Source organism: Schistocerca nitens, chromosome 5 (assembly GCF_023898315.1).
Source record: "Schistocerca nitens isolate TAMUIC-IGC-003100 chromosome 5, iqSchNite1.1, whole genome shotgun sequence".
NCBI classification, from domain to species: domain Eukaryota; kingdom Metazoa; phylum Arthropoda; class Insecta; order Orthoptera; family Acrididae; genus Schistocerca; species Schistocerca nitens.
The window spans coordinates 447,250,960-447,272,388 of NC_064618.1; the positions used below are offsets into that span (position 1 = coordinate 447,250,960).

The 21,429-nt window shown below is 38.2% G+C and overlaps 1 protein-coding gene across 1 annotated transcript in view; it reads left to right on the forward strand.

The window, feature by feature from the left end:
- LOC126260259 (tubulin alpha-4 chain-like) overlaps positions 1-21,180 on the forward strand; it is a 235,578-nt gene extending 214,398 nt beyond the window's left edge. Inside the window, exon 5 of the mRNA XM_049957589.1 lies at positions 20,893-21,180. Within this exon, the coding sequence (XP_049813546.1) occupies positions 20,893-21,180 (288 nt within the window). The remainder of the gene's footprint in view (positions 1-20,892) is intronic.
- The last annotated feature ends 249 nt before the right edge of the window (positions 21,181-21,429 follow it).

Here is a 21,429-nt window from a genome sequence, read left to right on the forward strand (position 1 = left end):
TTTTTTCCATTTCCAGGAGTGTACATAAATAATCTGGCAGACAGGGTGAGCAGCAATCTGCAGCTGTTTGCAGATGATGCTGTGATGTACAGGATGGTGTTGTCATTGAGTGAGTGTTAAAGGATACAAGCTAATTTACACAAAATTTCTAGTTAGTGTGACGGATGGCAGCTAGCTCTAAATGTAGAAAAATGCAGATGAGTAGGAAAAACAAATTCATAATGTTCAAATACAGCATTAGTAGTGTGGTGCTTGACACAGTGATATCGATTAAATGTCTAGGCATGACACTGTGGAGCAATGTGAAATGGAATGAGCAATGAAGGATTGTTGTAGGAAAGTGGAGTGGACAACTTTGATTTGTTGGGATAATTTTAGGGAAGTGTGGTACACCTGTAAAGGAGACCACATATAGGGCACTAGCACAGCCCGTTCTTGACTACTGCTTAAGTGTTTGGCACCCATACCAGCTTTGATTGAAGGAAGACATTGAAGCAATCGAGAGGCAGGCCGCTAGGTTTGTTACCTGTAGGTTCGAACAGCATGTAAGTATTATGGAGATGCTTCAAAAACTCAAATGGGAACATCTAGAGGGAAGGTGACATTATTTTTGATGAACACTATTGAGAAAATTTGGAGAACTGGTATTTGAAGCTTGACTGCAGAAGGATTTAACAGCCATTAAAGTACTAACATACACTTCGTATAATGGCCACAGAGATAAGATAAGAGAAATTAGAGCTTGTACAAATGAATATAGACAGTCATTTTTGCCTCACTCTGTTTGCAATCACAACAGGAAAAGAAATAAGTAATAATGGTACAGGCTATTTTCTGCCACCCATTGTACATGGCTTGTGGAGAATGTATGTAGCTGTGGATGTAGCTGTAGATGTAGATACTTCCTATCAATGCCAGCTTTTTGGAATTGCACAGAAGGGAATTTGTCCTACAACATATCCTTCATTCTCGGAAGCCACATGGCTTCAACCCGTGTTAGACGTTGTCATCCACCTCCTTCCATGTTCCCACTCCAGTTCTATAAACACCTTCTATTCCACCAATGCACCTGATAGCCTTTTCCTCTTCTGTATGTCTCTTCTCGCTCTCTCCCACTCCCACTCCACTAGCCCAGGCTTCCATCTCTGCACCTAGTTGTTCTACCTTGTCCCCAACATGTCCCTGCTTGCTACCACAGCAGCACAACATCTTCACTCATCGCTACCCTGCTACCTACCCCTCTGCACCACATGCCTCCTCCTTACCTCCACCATCTATTCCAGATTGGTGCTCATGTCAGATGCAGGCACAATTGGCAGTCAGGCCTGAGTGGCTGCAGACTGTAGCTATGTGTGTATGAGTAATAATTAATGCATCCTCTTTGTGTTGACTAGCAATCTATCATTTAATATTGTTGTCGAACTTCAATTTGAAATTTTCATTGATTAACAATTACCAATTTGCCTTAAAGAAGATGACCAATGGCAAGGACCATTGTTTTGCTTGGGTCAGAATGTACGAGGGCAGTTCAATAAGTAATGCAACACATTTTTTTTCTGAAACAGGGGTTGTTTTATTCAGCATTGAAATACACCAGGTTATTCCCCAATCTTTTAGCTACACAACACTATTTTTCAACGTAATCTCCATTCAATGCTACGGCCTTACGCCACCTTGAAATGAGGGCCTGTATGCCTGTACGGTACCATTCCACTGGTCGATGTCGGAGCCAACGTCGAACTGCATCAATAACTTCTTCATCATCCGCGTAGTGCGTCCCACGGATTGCGTCCTTCATTGGGCCAAACATATGGAAATCCGACCGTGCGAGATCGGGGCTGTAGGGTGCATGAGGAAGAACAGTCCACTGAAGTTTTGTGAGCTCCTCTCGGGTGCGAAGACTTGTGTGAGGTCTTGTGTTGTCATGAAGAAGGAGAAGTTTGTTCTGATTTTTGTGCCTACGAACACGCTGAAGTCGTTTCTTCAATTTCTGAAGAGTAGCACAATACACTTCAGAGTTGATCGTTTGACCATGGGGAAGGACATCGAACAGAATAACCCCTTCAGCATCCCAGAAGACTGTAACCATGACTTTACCGGCTGAGGGTATGGCTTTAAACTTTTTCTTGGTAGGGGAGTGGGTGTGGCGCCACTCCATTGATTGCCGTTTTGTTTCAGGTTCGAAGTGATGAACCCATGTTTCATCGCCTGTAACAATCTTTGACAAGAAATTGTCACCCTCAGCCACATGACGAGCAAGCAATTCCGCACAGATGGTTCTCCTTTGCTCTTTATGGTGTTCGGTTAGACAACGAGGGACCCAGCGGGAACAAACCTTTGAATATCCCAACTGGTGAACAATTGTGACAGCACTACCAACAGAGATGTCAAGTTGAGCACTGAGTTGTTTGATGGTGATCCGTCGATCATCTCGAACGAGTGTGTTCGCACGCTCCGCCATTGCAGGAGTCACAGCTGTGCACGGCCGGCCCGCACGCGGGAGATCAGACAGTCTTGCTTGACCTTGCGGCGATGATGACACACGCTTTGCCCAACGACTCACCGTGCTTTTGTCCACTGCCAGATCACCGTAGACATTCTGCAAGCGCCTATGAATATCTGAGATGCCCTGGTTTTCCGCCAAAAGAAACTCGATCACTGCCCGTTGTTTGCAACGCACATCCATTACAGACGCCATTTTAACAGCTCCGTACAGCGCTGCCACCTGTCGGAAGTCAATGAAACTATACGAGACGAAGCGGGAATGTTTGAAAATATTCCATAAGAAATTTCCGGTTTTTTCAACCAAAATTGGCCGAGAAAAAAAAATGTGTTGCATTACTTATTGAACTGCCCTCGTGTTATGCAGTTGATGCCATGAAGACCATTTTCCCTACCAGATATATAGAGATGTATATTCCTCTAAGCATATGCTGTATATATTGTGTACTAATTAATTACCAACAATACAATAAAATATTATTAGTTAAATAAAACAGGTCAGAATCAAAATTTACTTAATTCAATAAGAAATTTAATATTTCATTGCGAATACATATTTATATTTTGATTTTTTCACAGCACTTGCTTGTACACTATACTTGTAATTTTATTGCCTGGACTATAAATGAGCAAATTTTGACGTGAGCCAATTCATGAGAAAGCAACATACAACTGGCCGTGTGAAAAGCATGATTCCCATACATTAACACTTTAGTATCTGGCTGTCCAGCCCTGTGTTTTGTTGATCATTATGCTATAAGCCACCTTTAATAGAAATTGCAATCACCTTAAGCTGAAGGGCAATCCAGTTGATATTAAAGGTATTCCCAGTATAAATTCTGTCCGCCATTTTTCTTTGCCACTCAATATACTGATTTCAGTGATATTATTCTGCAGTTGTTTGATTAAGAGTGTTGTACCATTACATATTTTCAGCAAATTCAGATTCCACAGTAAAATGAGTGGTGAAGCAACCTTCATTTTGAGGCTGTGTAATGGCATCCCTGAAACATACAATGAATTTAAAAATTCAGTAGGGAAATTTACAGTTTCATTTTCATCAGTCGTGGTATCAACTAACATGTAAATTTTCTTTGCCCTGGAATCATCTTTTGGATGGTCTTGTTAACACTGCCAATTTTGTTCACATAGAATGCCCATTCTTTCTTTATTATGTTTGAATTTGATGTCAGTTAGTTGATGCATGGTTTCTAATTAAACATACTATAATTCACACCTCTTTGCTAATGTCTGCTTTTTGTTCTTCTCTTCAACTTTTTCTTATTTGTTGCATGTCTTTCTCTTTCTTCTCCTGTTTTGTTTCTATGTGCAGCTTTTCTTCTTTATCAATTCACATAAGATTGTGTAAACACTGTCTTACACTTTGGCATTTTATTTGAAACAACTACTCTGAAAACTAAATTCATAAAAAGTAAGTCATTACCAGTAAATAGTAAAAGCAAAAAAAAAAAAAAAAAAAAGCTTTATACTCACTTGAAAAAATTTTCAACAAAACACATACATGTTTACAAAAAAAACAGAACACCTTGGATGACTAAAGATAGGACATTCATATTCACAGGACATGTACATCAGTGTGCTCTGCAGAAATGATCAGCATTTCAGTGGCCTCAGTGTAGCATGTGTCCTGTTGTCTACCAGGCACAGGGTCCACCATGGTCCCTGATAGCTTGTTCCAGGTATGATGGCATTGATGCATATAATGTGTGAATGGCATCCTGTGGTTTAGCCATCCATGCTGCATTCGCCTGGTTCCAAGGTTCATCTGTGGTGGTTGGCAATGAGTCACAGAGCTACATCTATTGTTTCACCATATCCCACACATTTTCAATTGGTATCAAGTTTGGTGGTCTGGCAGGTCAGGGCAAAAGGCTGATATCCTGTGATGCCATGGAGGCATGTGGTCATGTAGCAACATATGGTCGTGCATTGTCTTGCTGAACAATGGTGTCTAGGGTGTTGTGTAGGAAGGGTATGGCTATGGTTGCAGGATGTCATTCACATAGGTCGTACTAATCACAGTGCCCTAGACATGGATTACTTCTAATTTGTGGTTGTACCCAATAGCACCCCCATGCCATAAGGCCTTGAGTTGGTGCTGTATGTCTTGTGCGAATACAGTCACTGTGATACCGCTCCACCTGTCTGCAATGAATCAAAATGTGGCCATCATTCTGAAACAAACAGAACCTGGATGTACTATCTGATGCCATTCCTGTGCCCAGGGATGTTGTTCTATACACCATTGCTATCTAGCATTTTTCTGCACATTTGTCAAAGGTAGGCAGAGAAGTAGACAAGGCGCACGTAACCCATACCTTAATAAACAGTGAGAGCACTCACCCGTGGTAGTGAACAGTGTGTTACACTGTTCCACTGTTGTGTCAGAGCTAAAGAGGACACAGACAAGGTGTTGATCTTCAAGTGGGGTGGTCTGGTTGGTGCGACCTGACCCATCTCATCGTGTTCTACAGCCTCCTGTGAACCATTTTGCACACATCTGTTACACTGTCAAAAAATTTCACATGAGCAGCAATTTTCTGAATGGATGCATCACATTCTCTCATGCCAATAATGTGCCCTTTTTTAAACTCACTGATTTGATGGTACAGTTCACGCCCACTCCTGCAAGACATCCTGCACTTGTGCTCAAGTCACACTGATACATTATCTTCAGTTTATTGTGACAACAAGAGCCACAGGCACATTTTACCAGAAGGTGGTGTTGCATCATGATTTTGATGTTAACCTTGAATTCGCAGGCCATCATGTTTCAAATGCTAATCATTTTTATAGAACATACTAATGTATCAGGTGGTTATAATTAAACTTTCCCTATTTAACACATTATAACACAGAAACTAAGTACCATATGAGAACCAAACTTGGTAGCATTAATGTGAAGGATAGGGGGAAGAGAAATAATGCAGAATCAATTCAATTGAAACACTTTTAATGTGCTGCTGTGGTGCATCATACCATTACCATTGCTACAAAAGGGGCTCAATATGGTGCCCATCAGTGTCCAGAAGAGTCTAAAAGCCCAAGATTGCAGAATGAAGCATATCTGTATGTATGCTAGCTACCTCTCTTGATATGCTGTGTTTCAGATCAGCACATGTGTGAATATTCCCCTGGTAAATCCTGTCCTTCAGGTAGCCCCACAACCAGAAACCACAGGGTGTGAGATCAGCTGATGGTGCTCGCTAAGCATTTGGAAATGATCAGCTGATAATTCAGTCATTTCCAAATGTGTTTTGGAGAAGAAAGTGAACTTCACAAGCAATGTGTGGTGAGGCCCCATCTTGTGTGAAAACCGTTGAGTACAATGCGTCTCTCTCCCATAGGACGGGTGTGACGTGCTGGCGAAGCATATTGCAGTACTGCTGGCCAGTCATACTGAATGTCTTTGATCCTTGAGTGTCAACCTGTTCATAGAAGGATGGGCCAATGATGAACATAGCCATGAAGCCACAACATACGGTGACACATTCGCCATACAGAGGAACTTTATGCACAGTGATAGGAGGTGAACATCCACAGACCCGGCAGTTCTGAGTGTTCACCTTACCCATCAGAGAAAAATTAGCTTCATCTGTCCAGAGGATGGTCCAGAGCCAGTCCTCATCAACTTCCGTCCTTGTGAGAAAGTGGAGAGTGAAGTCAACACCTCCTTTTGCATCCTGTAGTGCAAGCTGCTGTATGATATGGATGGTGTACAGATACCATTTGAGAATTGTTCAAAGCACCTTCCATACGGTGGACCACAAGATGTTCAAGTGTCTTGACACAGCACACTCAATGCCTGATGTTTGAGAATTGTGTGCAGCATTGTCTGCCATAGCCATAGCAATTTCATAGACCACCTGTGGTACAACCAGTCATCAGCCTCTTCCCAGAGCAATGCCCAGTCCTCCAGTTGATTCAGACTTCTTCATCATGCTCCACTCAGCAGATGGAGAAAGAGGACCCTTCTGTAATCTCGAAGTGGAGCAGCAGCATTACTGTTATTTTGATGACAGAGCTTCACCAATAATGCCCTGCTCCGTTTCTCCAAGCTTGTGTTGATATGTCGACAAGTGCACTACAACTGGTCATTTGTGTGAGACTCCGAATCACAATGACTGATCACAGCACCTGGTGGTCATAGTTGGAACTGGACAGTGGCACTGTGATGTATGGAAATCATGCACCCCATACTCTGGACATTACTGCAACCAAGTTTGGTACTCATATGGTAATTAGTTTCCATATTTTAACGTGTTAAACAATGGAAGTTTAATTATAGCCAAGCAGTACATGTCCTGTGAATTGAACATCCTATCTCTAGCCTTTCAAAGTGTTCTGTTTTTTTCTGAACACAAATCTGTGTGTGTGTGTGTGTGTGTGTGTGTGTGTGTGTGTGTGTGTGTGTGTGTGTGTGTGTGTGTCTCAAATTGATTTAGTTGTTTCAATATACAATTTTTTTTTTTTTTTCAAAATCACTCTACTATTTGAATATTCACTTTTTACTTTTTGATACTTTTCTCTTTCATCCTCTCTTGATAGTTGTTAAAATGTAACTGGCAAAACAGGCCAACCTGCAACTTACATCAATGATCAAAATTTGATGTATTAGATTTAGATATTCTCCAACATTCAGATATGTTTGAGTTCAGAAACTGAAGAAATATTATGAGAATTAAGCCTTACACATCTTCAAGAATGAAAATCTAAAATTTTTTAACATTTCAGAATTTTCCAAGGGAGCAAATGTTTGAACTTGCTAGAAAATTCACAATAATTTTAAAAAGTTGTGAAAGATTTAAGTCATAATTTTTTAAAATAATTAACTCTATAACAACATAATTCTATTAATAGTTGAGTGAACAGTCCACAGGTGTACTGCCAGTCCACAGTGTACAATGGGCACCCTAATAGCTTTTTAATAGTTATAATTATTAATAATTATTGCAATTATTAATAATAGTGTTATTTTAGATGCTGTTCTTAAAGAAAACGTGTGAGAAACTGATTTTTACCACACACACTCATCTACTTTCACCCACTGCAGCCAAACTCCCTTACTAATTGTAGGATACATAGCACTAACTGCCACCACAACCTTGACTGAATGGCAGTGGATGGACATGGAGAAAAGTGTGTCTCTATGTACACATACTTGCCTTTTTTGTATATGTTTATCCACTTAGCATAATTCCTTACTTCATTTATCCCGTGTTACAAATTATAATATTTTAGCTATACAAAAGCATAATAATGTGGATGATTTCAACATGATGTGATTTATTGGCACAATTGATTCGAAAATATATTGAACTCTAGCTTCAAGACTGACAAAAGGGGAGACTTCTGAACTGAGGCTAACTGCATCTTGAACTTAGAATCCAAATAAGAAGAAGACATCTAGATGAAAAATTTTGGACATCTTAGGATTTGCTATTGTTAGTATTGTTAATTTGCAAGTAACTTTCTTATGGCTTGTGGAAATGACTGTTTTCCCTATTTCTGGAATAGTTTGTTCACTAGGTAAGAAGTGTACAGTATGTCATGTGCATCACTAGTGATCCAGTAGACTGATATAAATCTTCATTGACAATAGGCAGGGGCATCCTTACCAAGCTTCTATTACACTCCAGTCTTTTTTTTCTCCCTCCCCCCCCCCCCCCCAAAGACTAGATTTGCAAGAACATTTTTTTTTTCTAGACCTGGACCAGAACTATGTTCTTTACCTCATATCACCAAGATGGCATAGCCAATAATGAAAGAAGGAAGACTAGAGCCCCATCAACAGTGAGGCCATTAGGGATGAAGAACAAACTCAGCTTATGAAAAGATATAGTAGGAAACTGGCCATGCTCTTTCAAAGGAACCACCCTGCCATCTGCCTTGAAAAATTTAAGGAAATCATGGAAAAACTAAATCAGATGGCTGGATGGCTATCTGAACTTCCATCCTCCCAAATGCAAGTCCTGTATGATAGCCATTGTGGCATCCCAGTCAGTATGTCAGAGCCACATCTGTTTTCTGAGGTCATCATAAGTACTCTGTGGGCATACATCCAGATTTATGGTAACAGAAACAAATTTAACCATGTAATGTGCATTGAAACAATCTAAAAGAAATTTAGCTGTCTGGGAGACTGACATTTATACTGATTGCTAATCACATTATTTGTGTATATGAGATTGGTTTGTCATTTGTCTATGGTACATTTTGATTAAGTACTGTTCTGGAGGACTAAGAATCAGGTGATGGATTTGGGCTGCATGACGGAAGTGACAGCTTAATAATTGTTCCAATGCCATCCTGGACATTAATTACACTATTAAATCATATGCACATACTTTACAATCATCACTTAATATATAGTCACCAATTTTGTATTTGCGCTAAACAACTGAATATAAATTATTGAATGATAGCGTTGGATCGGCCTAAACAGATGCATATGATATGAAATTAAGAACACCAGACCATCATAGATTAAATAATAATCCCATATAAGAATATACCAAGAAAGTCCAAGAATGTAACACAAATTAAAACACTAATTAAACATGAACCAATCAAAAATAAATCTGGGTAGAAAGCAGATTTCATAGTATAGATCAGAAAACTGGCTCAGGCTTTAAGAAGATGTAATATTCAGTAGTAAATATATCACTGACTGTTGTGTACTGAGCCAGCTGTTTTATCCATGGATAAAAGGAAGAAAGAAGAAAAATCAGGGTTCAATATACTGTCAATGATAAAGTTATTAGAGATGGAGTACAGTTTCAGATTGGGAAAGTATGTGGAAGGAAATCAGCTGTCCTTTCCAAAGAAACCTTCTTAATATTTGCCTTAATTGTTTTAGGGAAATTGCTCATCCACAGATGTGTTGGCTATTAGATGTACAGCAGTGTATGTCTCAATTTTATGCTGGTAGAGCTCTCAGTGGTGAGACAACCACAGCCAGATGCTCCATATCACTATCTGGCAAGAATAATAAAGACTGAGAAAAAACTTGATGTGCCACTTGTTTAGAAGAATTACAGAATCATATCATGAAACCACAGACTTATAAAAGATAAATTACAAGTGCTTTTTGTTTAGCAACATCTTCTAATGGAGTCAGCACAGAAAGAGAATACGTTACCAAAAATTTGTAAATAGAATGTGAAGTCAAAATTATTTGAACATTCTGTTTTTACATAGATGAAGATATAGAAACATCTGTTTCTGAGCTTTTACTGAAGAATAAAACTATTATAATTACAAGTTCTCATAGATCAACACAGGGGAACTTACAGATATTTATGTAAAGTTTATATTCATTTTTGAAGCTACATGTCAGACAAAAAGAAACAGTTAATAGTTGGTGAATATTACTTAAAAGATTCTGAAATAAAAAGCAAGTTGGAAATGTTATTCAGCTGTTACAGCCTGACTTAGGTGTAAATTTTTCATATTTTGTATGCAAAGTTAGTAGGTCTCCCACTTGGAACTCTTTTCAGAACAATGTTCTATTTGAGAAAAAGTATTTACATCATTTTCAGTGCCTGATCAGGCCTTACAGACAACTAGTAAAAATGAAAACTGTAGTGGCTGAGTCATTTCTATGCAAAACAAGAACATGATGCAAAAGTTAGATTGGCATGTGGTGTTTAACTAAGGAAATACTGATGTAAAATGAATGGCATTCTGTAACAATAATTGGACATGTTGTTGTTGTTGTTGTGGTCTTCAGTCCTGAGACTGGTTTGATGCAGCTCTCCATGCTACTCTATCCTGTGCAAGCTTCTTCATCTCCCAGTACCCACTGCAACCTACATCCTTCTGAATCTGCTTAGTGTATTCATCTCTTGGTCTCCCTCTACGATTTTTACCCTCCACGCTGCCCTCCAATGCTAAATTTGTGATCCCTTGATGCCTCAAAACATGTCCTACCAACCGATCCCTTCTTCTAGTCAAGTTGTGCCACAAACTTCTCTTCTCCCCAATCCTATTCAATACCTCCTCATTAGTTACGTGATCTACGCACCTTATCTTCAGCATTCTTCTGTAGCACCACATTTTGAAAGCTTCTATTCTCTTCTTGTCCAAACTGGTTATCGTCCATGTTTCACTTCCATACATGGCTACACTCCATGCAAATACTTTCAGAAACGACTTCCTGACACTGAAATCTACACTCGATGTTAACAAATTTCTCTTCTTGAGAAATGCTTTCCTTGCCATTGCCAGTCTACATTTTATATCCTCTCTACTTCGACCATCATCAGTTATTTTACTCCCCAAATAGCAAAACTCCTTTACTACTTTAAGTGTGTCATTTCCTAATCTAATTCCTTCAGCATCACCCGACTTAATTTGACTACATTCCATTATCCTCGTTTTGCTTTTGTTGATGTTCATCTTATATCCTCCTTTCAAGACACTGTCCATTCCGTTCAACTGCTCTTCCAAGTCCTTTGCTGTCTCTGACAGAATTACAATGTCATCGGCGAACCTCAAGGTTTTTACTTCTTCTCCATGAATTTTAATACCTACTCCAAATTTTTCTTTTGTTTCCTTTACTGCTTGCTCAATATACAGATTGAATAACATCGGGGAGAGGCTACAACCCTGTCTCACTCCTTTCCCAACCACTGCTTCCCTTGCATGCCCCTCGACTCTTATAACTGCCATCTGGTTTCTGTACAAATTGTAAATAGCCTTTTGCTCCCTGTATTTTACCCCTGCCACCTTCAGGATTTGGAAGAGAGTATTCCAGTTAACATTGTCAAAAGCTTTCTCTAAGTCTACAAATGCTAGAAACGTAGGTTTGCCTTTTCTTAATCTTTCTTCTAAGATAAGCCGTAAGGTTATTATTGCCTCACGTGTTCCAACATTTCTACGGAATCGAAACTGATCTTCCCCGAGGTCCGCTTCTACCAGTTTTTCCATTCGTCTGTAAAGAATTCGTGTTAGTATTTTGAATTGGACATAGTTTCTCTAAAAAATTATTCAGTAATCCCATTTTAAAAACTGAATTACTGAAGAGATTAATATAATTTTGTAAATGGATAAAGATAATTTATGTAATTGCCATATGAAGCATAGACCCTATACTATTTACATTACACAAAAATTACCTCAATCTTTGTGTATAGAAATGGATGTTGGTATGTCTGTTTGATATTAATAGACTTTGACAATGTTTGACCAGTCACCATGAAGTTAGAATGTGTATGTATTTTTTCATAGAGAAGGATATGATGCTATCTGCTTTGCTGTAACTCACCACTAGATGGTGCTGCAGCACATCAGCTTCTATACCATTCAGCTGATCACTATGAAAATTAGTGTATATGGTATTTGTGGATGGAGAATATTTTCACAGTACCCACTTAGTTGTAATACACCACTTGGTGATGTTGCAGCATATCAACTCCTGTACTATTCAATCAATCGCAAAAATCGTATCAAAGCCTCCATCCTCAATAATAACAAATAGTGACTGTGACTGTGATTAGTAGTTGGTGGTTGAATTTGAAATAGAATACTTTTTTCTTTTTGTTGAATGTTGGATATTGGTTAACTATTCCTCTTTTGTTTATAGGCAAACAATATTCTATTCTTATTTGTTTACAGGCAAAAGAAATTTGCATCACTGGATGGTGGTGCAACATATCTACTTCAATGACATTATCTTTCATTTTTCCACATTTCTCTATGACTCTGACAGAAAAAAACTGCAACACCAAGAAGGAGTTGTGTGACATAACAAAAGTTGATAGGCATGTTTCTATATCTCAAAGATAGTGTCGATTCACATTTCACACCAGTTTCATAAGACTGTTGCTACAAATACTACTATGAGGATGCAAATCAGATTTGCTTTAGATACAAACTGTTGTGAGCGTAAATTACCTTTGAAACTGGACATGGTGAGTTGATGTTAGTCAAGAATGCCTTTAAGGCATGCCATTATCGACTTGGTGAATTTCAACAAGATCGTCTAGTAAAGCTAAAAAAAGCTGAATGTTCCTTCTGTGATATTCCAGAAAGACTTGGCAGGAAGGTAGCCACTGCACATGAGTGCTGGTAATAGTGGTCATGAGAATGTATGGTCACAAGAAGACCAGGCTCCAGACATCCATGTGGCACTACAGAGATTGAAGACCATCATGTCTGGCATATGGGTCTGGTGCATTGTACTGCATCTGCAGCAGCAGGCACCATAGTGATACAATGAACTGTTAAAAATTGGTTATTTCTAGGTCAGTTCCAAGCCAGACACCCCATATCATGCATTCCACTGACCCCAAAACCACTGCCTTTTGCAACTTCTGTGGTGTAAAGTGAGAGCTCAGTGGAGGGCAGGGTAGAGGTCTGCTGTGCTTTCTGATAAAATCTGGTTCTGCTTCAGTGCCGGTAATGGCTGTGTGTTGGTTGGGAGGATACGATTTTGAGGGCCTGCAACAAATCTGTCTGTGTGCTAGACACATTGTACCTGCAGCTGGAGTAATGATGTGGGGTGCAAATTTGTATGACAGTAGGAGCACTCATGTAGTTATCCCACGTATTCTGACCACAAATCTGTACATCAGTCTATTGATTTGACCTGTTGTTCTACCATTCAGAACAGCATTCCAGGGAATGTTTTCCAACAGGATAATGCTCACCCACATACTGCTGTTGTAACCCAACATGCTCTAAGAGTGTTTATATGTTGGCATGGCCTGCTCAGTCACCAGGTCTTCTCCAATTGAACACATATGGGACATTATCAGTCAACAACTTCAGCATCGTCCACAAACAGTATTAACCATCCCTGTACTGACCAAACAAGTGCAATAAACAGAACGCCATCCCACAAACTGACATCTTTCACCTATACAACACAAGGCAAGCATGTTTGCATGCTTACTTTCAACATTCTGGTGGATGTACTAGCAATCCACATTTGCAATGGTGTGTCTCACCCATATATTAACCTGCAATCGTCCAACATTAATCAAGTAGACATGTTAGTTACATGAGTGTATTCCCAAAATTTCATTACTCTATATTAATTATTTTTTATTTTTGCATTTTTCCCATCAGCGTAGTCTCTAGATTACATACAGGTCATCCTTTTTTTTATATATGCAGAGGTAAACTTATATAAGGAGGTAGTACAATATCTGCTATATTTTGCTAGTATATTAGGAAAAGTTATTAAAATATACACATTATAATAGAAAAAATAATGGTTATAATGTATTTAATACCATAAGTAATATAATGAAACAAGAAGCACTCACATATAGCAAACCAATGTGTGAAGCACAGAAACTTGTAACAGGAACAGCATTCACATTAGTTTTTAGGCTCTTTCTTTATTTTTTATTTTTTTATTTTTTTATTTTTTTATTTTTAGCAAAATTACACACATTCACACATGACAAACAGACAAGCAGACGCACACTCCTATGGCCACAGTAAGGCTGATTATTGATAACCAAATGTTGCAAGCAGTTGCCTGAGCTGATGGAGATGTGGAGGTGGTAGGGAAGGGTGCATAGAGGGTGTAACAGGAAAGAGACAGGTCTCAGGGTAGATGACTCTATGACTCCACAACAAAATTGTAACAGTATAGAGGGTACAGCAAAAACAGATATAGCAAGAGGGAAAGGAGGAAGGAAGCAGGAAAAGGAGAAGAAGGTGACGATCAAGAGGGAGAAAGGGAGGAGCAAGAGATGGGAGAGGGGTTAAAAGGAGGGAAAGAGGGGAATGGAGGGGGAGGGAGGTGGAAGAGGGTGGAGAAGGTAGTGCACTATCTAGGTGGGGAAGAAGTGGTGTGGACAGAAGAGAGAAGGGAAAGGGTAAGGTGAGGCAGTGGGATGAGGTTATTGGAGGTAAGGCCAGGGGTATTGCAAGACCACAGGATATGCTGAGCAGACAGTTCCCTTCTGTGTAGTTCAGAAAAACTTGTGATGGAAGGAAGTACCCAAATGTCTGCATAGTGAAGCACCTATTGAAGTCATTTGTGTTGTGGTGTGTAGCATATTTGGAAAATTGATGGTCAAGTTTGTGGTTTGCCGCAGTTTGGCAGTGAACATTCCTGCAGTTAGACAACTGGTTGCTTGCCATGCCCACAAGTAATGCTATACAGCAATTGCAGTATAGCTGATACATAACATGGCTACTTTCACACATGGATTTGCCTTTTATAGAGTAAGAAATGCCTGGGACAGGATTGCAGCAGGAGGTGGTGGGTTGATGTATGGGGCAGGCCTTGCACTTGGGCTGACCACAGGGGATTGGCCCATTGGATGCAGGATTGGGACTAGGATTGGAATAGGGATGGAGAATTGGCACATTTCAAGAGAACATGTAAATGGCATTCTCAGCAGAACAATTCTTCTGAAATCTAAATTGTGATTTGCTGAGGATATTATTGTTGATGAGGAGAGATATTATTCTAGAATTCATCATCTACTCAAAAATTTTAGAAAATGATGTCAGCAATGACATTGGTTGGTAATTATTGACACCTCTCGTATCACCTGTCTAATAGAGGGGTCTCTCTGAAAAAGTGCCTTATGTTAGTGACACGTTACATATTTCAGATAAGACAGGGCTTACTATATGGCGGAACAAATTTTTAGTCACTATTGGAAACACCACCAGAACCAGATGAGCTTTTATTTTTGAGAGAAAGTGTAATTTTCTTAATTTCAAAAGGAGAAGTTGTTGATACATTCATCTGACTGAATTCTGTGACACATGCTTTCTCAACATATTGCTGTGATTCTTCTCTTAAGCTATTAGTCCCTGTGCTTTCTATTACATATAGAAATGACTATGAAATATAATTTGTGCGTATGACTCATCATTTACAGCCCTTACATTTAGTTCAATAGTGATGTTATCATGTCTGTGGCTGGTTGTCCTGTCCCTGACTTCACTACATCACATACAGCCTTAAGTCTGTTGCCAGAATTACTTAGTTGTGACATAATGTGCATGTTTCTTGACTATTTAGTAATGTTTTTAGTAATTTTGAGTAGTTTCTGTAGTCTACAGCCATTGCTGGACCTAATCTTTGTGATTAGCTTATGCAGAAAGCTATTTTCAAATAATGATATGAATTATCATGTAATAGATTAAATTTTATGTTAGCATTTGGTTCATTGTAAATTTCATCCCAGGTCATTTCTTGTAAACCATTCATAAAAACATTTGTCCTGCAGTCGTTAATTATTTTAACTGATTTCCGCTGTGGAATATCCATTCTGAAAGGCACTATCTTAGTTATCCTAACTAACAGTGTTTCAAGATGAGAGAGAACATTTGCTACTGGATAAACAGTTATTTTCTTGCTTTGAGCTTCACCAAAGAAAACATTATCAGTAAGTGTCCTACTGTCTTTATCTGTCCATGTTTAAAAGTTAATTACTGAGATCAAATTGTAGGATCCAAATAAGGTTTCCAGGTCATTTTTCCTTTCAGAAACCTTAAGAAAATCTACATTGAAATTACCACAGATTAATAACTGTTTGCTGATGTCTATCATGCAAAAGTTGGCCAACACCTCTTCCATGGGAACTACCTAACAACAACACTTTCTTTCTCTTTACTGATTTCCCTACACTCTTACTTTTCAATTTTCTGCTGAAAGTTTGTTGTGCCCTGTCTACACCTGCAACTGCTTGAGGCTCACCAGCTTCTAACTGAAGCAACAGGTCAAATCTATTTTCCACATTCACCATAAAGCTGTCAGACAAAGTTCTAGGCCTGTTCCTCCTGTTGCCTGTTGCCACTTCCCACCTCTCTTTACCCTTCTCCCTCCTTAACCTGTCAAGCTCTCCCCTGGCCGTGTCTAACTCAGCCTGAAGGGCGGCAATTTTCCCCTCCTGTTCTAGTATCTTCCTATCTCTACTACAAATCCTACAAAACCACTGATGAGTCTCATTTACTTCCCCTATTCCTACGCCACTACAGTCACCCACATGGAAAAACTACAGCACCCATCACACCAAAGCCCCGACCTAACAATTCTACGGCAAGTCAAGCACTTTTCACTCATGATAAACGTAATAGTTTATTAAGAATAAGTCAGTTAAATTACAGATAAACACGAAAATATGGTTACACAAATTTGGCCTATACGCAACTGTGTGTAAACAAAAACAAAAGTGCCAAGTTTCTGAAACAACAACTTAAACTTTACGCTACTTTCCGGAAATGCTAGTTAAATAATGAAGAGGTACGCTAAGTTAAATTGCTGGAGAGCAAGGAACAACTAAACGAAATTCTATAGATTTGCTGCAGCAGAACGTAAACAGAAAATACGACTGTACGGTCTTTTCGCGTTTTCTGCTATGTTACGTAAAGGAAAATGAAACCTTTAATGGTACACTTAAACGGCACACTAATACACTTATTTACCATGTAATCAGTACTAATCTATATGTTTTATAATCTAAAATGACTTATCTTTACGAGAACACCAAAACTCGCGCTAGTTGCCTGGCTGCAGGGCTGCCAACACATTGGTGTGGTTCATGTTGATTCTCTCAGTAGGTGGGATTATACTAGGCATGGCCTTCACCTCAACAGAAAGGGGAAGGGTAAATTGGCTGGGGAAATAGCAGGAAAGTTAAAGGGGGGAGGCACTGTCATGAGTGGTAACATACCAGTGGTTATAGGATTCAGAAAAGGCCCTTTTTTAGGGTAGGGAGGACAGAAAGAAAGCAAATTTTAAGAGAGGTTAGAACTGAGACAAACCCTCAGTTTGAGAAAGAAATCGAAAAACATAATTCCAGCTTATTACATCAGCATAAACAGCCATTGGTTAAGAATTTTCAACTGTCAGCAGATATTTTAACTCCACCCAATTTTAACTCAGTCAATGTGAAATGTCAGCTATCTTTATTGCATCAAAATATTCGAGGACTGAGAAATAAAATTAATGAATTAACTATCTGCATCTTCAAACCCAGCTGACATAATCTGCCTCTCTGAACATCATGTGACCACTGGTATAGAACTTTTAAGTGTTACAGGGTTTAGGTTAGCATCTCACTTTTGTAGATCAGAAATGGAGAAAGGAGGAGTTGCCACATTCATCGGGAACTGTCATAAATTTAAGAACATAGACATTCATAAATTTTGCCTAGAACAGCATATGGAAGCATGTGCAACAGAATTAGAATTTCACAAAAAATCCTTCATAATATTAAGTGTATATCGAGCACCTGCAGGTAACTTTAATCTGTTTGTAAACCACCTTGAAGCTGTACTGGCCCATTTAACAACCAAAAACAAAGAAATAGTGGTTGCTGGTGATTTCAATGTAGATTTCCTTAAAGACTCTCCCAATAAGAACTTATTTGAGTTAGTAACACTATCATTCAACTTAATTCCCACTGTAAAGTTCCCCACTAGGATAGCCACTTGCTCACAAACAGCCATTGATAATATCTTTATAGAAAAGTCCATGAACAAAATTATATTACAAAACCAATAGTCAATGGCCTCTCAGACCATGACATGCAGTTCCTTCTGTTAAATGTTAATACTGAACAGGATATAAAATCTGTTAAATCTGAGCTCAAGAGGGTAATCAGTAAGCCAAAAATTGATTATTTTAGGACACTCCTCAGAGACATTCACTGGACTGATGTTTACAGTGCTCATGGCATGAATGAAAAATATAACATTTTTGCTAATAAAGTGCTTACCTTATTTGAACACTGCTTTCCCCCAAAACTTACCAAGGTTAGAGCAAAGTCTACAAAGAAGCCATGGATTACTCGAGGAATAGGGGTATCTTGTAAAACAAAAAGAAAACTGTATCTGTCAATCCGAAACATTTCCGATGTTGATGCTATAGCACATTATAAGAAATACTGCAAAATATTAAAGACTGTAATACGGATGTCAAAGCAAATATATTACAAGGAAAAGATAGTCATATCAGATAACAAAATAAAGACAATATGGGATATAGTGAAGGAGGAGACCGGTAGAACCAGACATGAAGAGGAACAAATAGCATTAAGAGTAAATGATACATTGGTGATAGATGTGTATAGTGTTGCAGAACTTTTTAACAAACATTTTATAACTGTTACTGAAAAGATGGGGTTGTCAGGTTCGGTAGATGCTGCTATGGATTACCGTAGACCAGACATTTCAAGTAACTTCCATAATATGAATTTGACACTCTCTACCCCAACAGAAATAATGTCCATCATAAAATCTTTAAAATCAAAAACATCTAGTGGGTATGATGAATTATCAACAAAGTTAATTAAAGAATGTGATTCTGAGCTAAGTAACATATTAAGCTATCTGTGTAACCAGTCGTTTATCAGTGGAATATTTCCTGAATGGCTGAAATATGCTGAAGTTAAGCCACTGTTTAAGAAGGGAGATAAAGAAATAGCATCAAATTTCCGTCCAATTTCACTGTTGCCAGCATTCACAAAAATTTTCGAAAAAGTAATGTACAGTCGTCTTTATAACCATCTTATCTCAAATAACATACTGTCAAAGTCACAGTTTGGATTTCTAAAAGGTTCTGATATTGAGAAGGCTATCTACACTTACAGTGAAAATGTGCTTAATTCATTAGACAAAAAATTGCAGGCAACTGGTATATTTTGTGATCTTCAAAGGCATTTGACTGTGTAAATCACAATATCCTTTTAAGTAAACTAGAATATTATAGTGTAACAGGAAATGCTGCAAAATGGTTCAAATCTTATATCTCTGGCAGGAAACAAAGGGTGTTATTAGGAAAGAGACATGTATCAAGCTATCAGGCATCATCCAACTGGGAACTAATTACATGTGGGGTCCCACAAGGTTCCATTTTGGGGCCCTTACTTTTTCTTGTGTATATCAATGACCTTTCATCAGTAACATTACCAGATGCCAAGTTTGTTTTGTTTGCCGATGATACAAACATTGCAATAAATAGCAAATCAAGTGTAGTCTTAGAAAGATCAGCCAATAAAATATTTGTGGACATTAATCACTGGTTCCTAGCCAATTCTTTGTCACTAAACTTTGAAAAAACACACTACATGCAGTTCAGAACTTGTAAGGGGTGGCCCAAGAGTATATGTCTAACATACAATGACAAGAAGATAAAAGAAGTGGACCGTGTTAAATTCTTGGGATTACAGCTTGATAATAAATTCAACTGGGAGGAGCACACCACAGAACTGCTGAAGCGTCTTAACAAATCTCTGTTTGCAATGCGAATTTTGTCAGACATAGGGGATATAAAAATGAAAAAGCTGGCATACTATGCTTACTTTCATTCCATAATGTCATATGGGATTATTTTTTGGGGTAATTCATCAAGCCAAGCTAAAGTTTTCCGGGCACAAAAACGTGCAGTAAGAGTTATATGTGGTGTGAACTCAAGAACATCCTGCGGAAGCCTGTTTAGGGAACTAGGGATACTAACTACTGCTTCCCAATATATTTATTCCTTAATGAAATTTGTCATTAAAAATATATCACTTTTTCAAACCAACAGCTCAATTCATGGAATCAATACTAGAAGTAAGAATAATCTTCACAAGGATTTAAAGTCACTTAGTCTTGTACAAAAAGGTGTGCATTATTCAGGAACACACATTTTCAATAACTTGCCAGCAGCCATAAAAAGCTTAACAACCAATGAAATTAAGTTTAAGAGAAGCCTAAAGGATTTATTGGTGGCCAACTCCTTCTACTCCATTGATGAATTTCTTAGTAAAACCAACTGATTTGTATATAAGTACAACATAACTTCTGCACAATTTCAGTGCAGTAATGTGTTCATTGAAAATTTGTGTGTGTGTGTGTGTGTGTGTGTGTGTGTGTGTGTGTGTGTGTAAGTATAATCTAACTTCTGCACCATTTCAGTGCAGTAATGTGTTCATTGTAAATAAGTATTACAGTAGTTGTATTACATGTTTATTACCTTATAAATAAATAAAAAACTTTTTTATTTTAAATTCAGTGCATTAGTATTTGTAAAATGACTCTTAGTGTTCATTAAAAAATGACGATCATTCCACTTGGGACCTGTGGAATGGTACATTAGCTTATTTGTTTTAGTTGTAAATATTTGTCATGTATTGTCATTTTTCTTGTTGTTTTTCTGACATGTTCCACATCCTGGAGGACCCTCTCACTACGGATCAATTGGAATGAAAGTAAATCTAATCTAATCTAATCTAATCTAATCTAATTGCCTCTGTAAATGTTGGTCGTAATTACTCATGATGAAACTGATTGCTTTTAAATGACTACAAATATTTTCAATTTTTATTAGTCTGTCTGCAACCAGGCAAAAAAATTAATGTACACTTAAAATATATATATACATACTACAAACAATTTTATTTCCAGATTGGCATCAACTATCAGCCTCCAACAGCAGTGCCAGGAGCTGATCTTGCACAAGTCCAAAGAGCTGTTTCTCTACTAAGTAACACAACTGCTATAGCAGAAGCTTGGGCAAAGTTGAATCACAAATTTGACTTGATGTACAACAGACGTGCTTTTGTTCACTGGTATGTTGCAGAAGGAATGGAAGAGGGTGAATTTGGTGAAGCTCGTGAAGATCTAGCAGCACTTGAAAGGGATTATGCAGAAGTAGCTAATGATTCATCTGATAATATGTTAGAAGAATTTTAGGAAGTGTGTATTGAAATGTAGTTTGTATCGTGATAATCACCTGGTATTGAAGTCTCTTCTTTAGAAATCTGTCATTAATCTTTGAATAAGAAAATGCAAAATTGGAATGCTATCTTAGAAAATGACTCATGCATAATCATACTCCTCTGTGATTCATATATTTTTGATGAAGTTTGTAAAATATGTCAATAAAGGTTGGGGAAATATTTGTAGTCTTTCAGATTAGTTTGTAAATCACTCATCATTAAC